Genomic DNA, 3,661 nt, shown 5'->3' on the forward strand with positions numbered 1-3,661 from the left:
GCCTGGCTTCATCATTACTTACTGTGTGACCTTGGACAAGCTACTTCATGTCACTGAACCTCCATGGTCTTATCTGTGAAATGGGAGTAATAGTTGTAACCACGTCATGGATTGGTGCAAAGATTAACCGCGATGATGTGTGAAGGCTTAGCAGAGTGCCTGACAGAGAGTTAGCACTCACCAAAGATGGGCATTATTCCTGTTGTTACTATTGACAATCTGGGATCGCAGAACTGTTGCTTGAATGTTTCTCTTTGCTTGGCTAGAGGCTTTCTGTCAATGGAGTTAACTTGAGGCCAGGATTTTGAAGCTCATGGCACTGCCCAGCTCAGGGGCCTGTTCGTGGTCATGGCTCAGTCGCTTGGCTACACCCACAAGGGTTGCCTGGTGAGCAGAGAAAGAAAAGCTGGCACAACCCAGGCGGGATGTAGGAGCCAGTGCCTCGCATACCAGCCTGGGGGCGGGTGGGCAGGACCCTCGGAGGGTGGTCCTAAACTTTCACGTGCTTTCTGCTTTGCCTGTGTGCCATTCGCTTCCTAATTGTCACTGGTAAATTGGCCTCCTTGTTCTTTTTTCGTATGCACTTGTTTTTTTCAATGAAAACACCACTGCTTTAAAAGAAGGCAGAACTAAAGCCATACAAGGAAAGCAGCAGCCAAGCCTAACTGGGTTCTTCGTCTTCTTCAGGACTTTCTCTCTTCATTTCAAAGGGCGGTCTGTGAGCATTAAAGGCAGTTACCCTGAAGGGGACTTTTCTTTGGCACCGCGTTCCAGAGATGGAGAGAGAATTGAAGAGGGAGTGATGTTCTCATGGACCTGGTCTCAGAGTTGGAGAGGGCTAAGCCTGAGAGCTGCCTAAGCTCTTCCTGCAGTTCTGGGGATACAGTGGGGCTTGCCTGAGGATGGGCTCCAGAGGCCCTGGGTGGGGGCCCTGGCTGGCCCCAGCCAGGGTCCTGGGTCCCTCATACTCCCAGGGTCAGGACCTACTTGCCCTCTGCACCCTGATGGCCAGCCAGCATGAGACCAGGAAGGCTGTGTTGCCTGCATCTCCGGGAGTTTCTGCCTTCCGCCCGGAACAGGCAGGTCCCCACACACCCGGTGACCTTGCTGCCTGCCCCTCCAGCTCCCCAACTCAGGGGCCTGAGCCACCACCCCACAGAACTCCCAAGTCACCACCTAGAGTCTGAGTCTTCTCTCCTTGCCCCACCCTGGAGTATTTCTGGCTGCAAAGGGGGAAGAAAGCCCTGAAACATGAGCACACGCCATCTCGGTGACACGCCTGGAGACGAGCATTAATAGAAGCCTCCCTCAGGCCCCTGACACGTCTGGGCAGCTGCTCGGCCCATCCAGCGTCCCTCGCTCCCAAGACCAGCCCACTCTGGCCCAGGAGGGCACACTAAACTTAGCTTTTACTCTCGGCCCGGTGACCGGTCACCTCCCCGGCCCAGCTGCCACCTGCACCCGGAGACGCTGCCGCCGGACCCTGCCCAGAGCTCTAACTCCTCGGTGACCACCATGTCCCAGACCAAAACGCTGAAGGTCCGCATGACCCTCTTCTGCATCCTGGCCGGCATCGTGCTGGCCATGGCCGCTGTGGTGACTGACCACTGGGCTGTGCTGAGCCCCCACATGGAGCACCATAACACCACCTGCGAGGCGGCCCACTTTGGCCTCTGGAGGATTTGCACCAAGCGCATTCCCATGGACGACAGCAAGAGCTGCGGACCCATCACCCTGCCTGGGGGTAACGTATTCACTCTCGGCCCCCTCACCTCCTGACCTTCCCAGTCCCCAGAAGAGTTTCTGTGAGAAAGGTTTCTCTGCCTCAGAACAGGGTGGCCGCCCAGCCCTTCCAGCCGGGGAAGGAGAGCTGGATTGCATGCAGTGGTTCTGGTGGCTGGAGCCAGACTTTAAGATGAGGCATTTGTCCTCAGCTATTTCTGTCTTGCTGAGGCTTGGGGCTTTGCACCCAGAGCAGAGAGCTGGACAGGTAGGACGAACGGCTCAAGAAAGAAACTGGCTCCGCCAGACCAGGGATTTGTGGGACCAGGGCCTGGAGTGACCACAGGGGCTGCAAGTCCATGAAGCAGGATGCGGCTATAGGTGCCCCCTGCACTACTGTCAGGCCTTCAGTCCTCTGCATGCCCTCCCTGAGCTCAAACCCCTTCAGAGCATTTCCACACACTGCGATTTGCATGCATCCCTTGATTTCCTGCCATGTGACTGAGCCACACACAGAAGGTAAGCTCTTTGTCCAAAGGACCCGCTGTCAGTGTGACTTCATCCTGTGAACGCAGAGGCCTCTGGATTCATAGTGAACAGAGCATGTGTTAGAGAAAAGAGTGCCGAGCGGAGAATGGGAGGCCTGGGCTCCAGTCACCCACTGCCACCACCCCCTACACGGCATTCGGGGGAACAAAGCCTAGCCCAGTCTCTGCTCTCCCCTCTACAAAATATGAGAGTCAGGTTTAGAGACATAAAATCCCTTCCAGGGTGTGCAGATGTCCCTCCAAGGTGGCAGCGGACTAAGGTGAGTGTGATCTCTTGCCTGATTTTCAGAATTATTTCCTCTTTCATCGCACTTGATGTTCTTTGAAACTTGTTCTTCAGGGCCACCAGTGCTGAGTCTTCTTCAGAGCCCTTGCAGCCTGTTTATGGGACAGGGAGCCCCAACCCCATCTTCATCTCTCTGCTTCCTCAACCTTCTCCCCTGCTTGCTCCAGGGAACTTGCCTTTGCTTGCCACCCCCACCCCAACCCTGGGAACCCCGAAGAGTCGTAAATACCCAGCTGTCATAGAAGCACAGAGTCCTGGGGCTGAGGCTTTGACAGGCATGGGCATGTGCTTGCAAGGTATCACATAACCCAGATGCCCATGCCCCCTCAGCCACTGCTGAGCACACCCATAAACAGATGCATCATGCAACCAACTCCCCTGGGCAGAGCAGGGCAGGGCAGGGCAGGGCAAGACAGGCAGCTTCTCCAGGACCCACACGTGGGAATGGTCCTGTCCACCAGTCCCTAGGAATAGTCTGCCTTTTAAAGTAAGAGCAGAGGAGTAGGGAGTGAGTCCACACAGGGAAGAGGAAGAGACAGGCTGATGAGAGGTGATGGCCAGCTGCAGAGCACCAGCAGACATTGCTTGGTCTTGATCCTGACCTGAATCTCTCTTTGCCTTCATGCCCTAGTCCAGTCATGAATCAGACCTCCTGCATTTGAGGCACTGAGAACTACCTCCCCCCAATAATCTTTCAAAGCATGGTTCTGTCTTTTTTCTCCGGCAAATAGATGTCTTTCTCCTTTTCCACCTGTCCTTTTTGGGCTCTCTGGAACCACTCTTTTTTGGAGGGGGGATGAGGGTTCATACATGTTCTCTTATTTATTAGTAACAACAACAACAGCAGCAGATAAGAATGGTACATAAATGTAGCACTAAGTACCAAACATTGTTGTGAGTGCTTTACATATGATGGGGACCCCCCCAAAATTGGATTTTACTTATAAAAAATTGTGTGTTTATTCTTCCATGTGTAAACTTCAGTCACCTTTTGAGCCCACCCAGCGACGAGCAATCGTTTAGCTGGGCTCAGTGGCTCAGCCTGTAATCCCGTGCTTTGGGAGACTGAGGTGAGTGGATTGCCTGAGCCCGTGGGTTCAAGACC

General features: G+C 54.3%; 1 protein-coding gene across 1 annotated transcript in view; it reads left to right on the forward strand.

The window, feature by feature from the left end:
* Positions 1-1,399: 1,399 nt before the first annotated feature.
* The window catches only part of CACNG1 (calcium voltage-gated channel auxiliary subunit gamma 1), an 11,341-nt gene continuing 9,079 nt past the window's right edge, over positions 1,400-3,661 (forward strand). The window contains exon 1 of the mRNA XM_008052586.1: positions 1,400-1,744. Coding sequence (XP_008050777.1) covers positions 1,516-1,744 — 229 coding nt within the window. The 5' untranslated portion in view covers positions 1,400-1,515. The remainder of the gene's footprint in view (positions 1,745-3,661) is intronic.

The sequence above is a fragment of the Carlito syrichta genome, unplaced genomic scaffold (assembly GCF_000164805.1).
Source record: "Carlito syrichta isolate Samal-C Ts95f unplaced genomic scaffold, Tarsius_syrichta-2.0.1 Scaffold283059, whole genome shotgun sequence".
Lineage (NCBI taxonomy): Eukaryota > Metazoa > Chordata > Mammalia > Primates > Tarsiidae > Carlito > Carlito syrichta.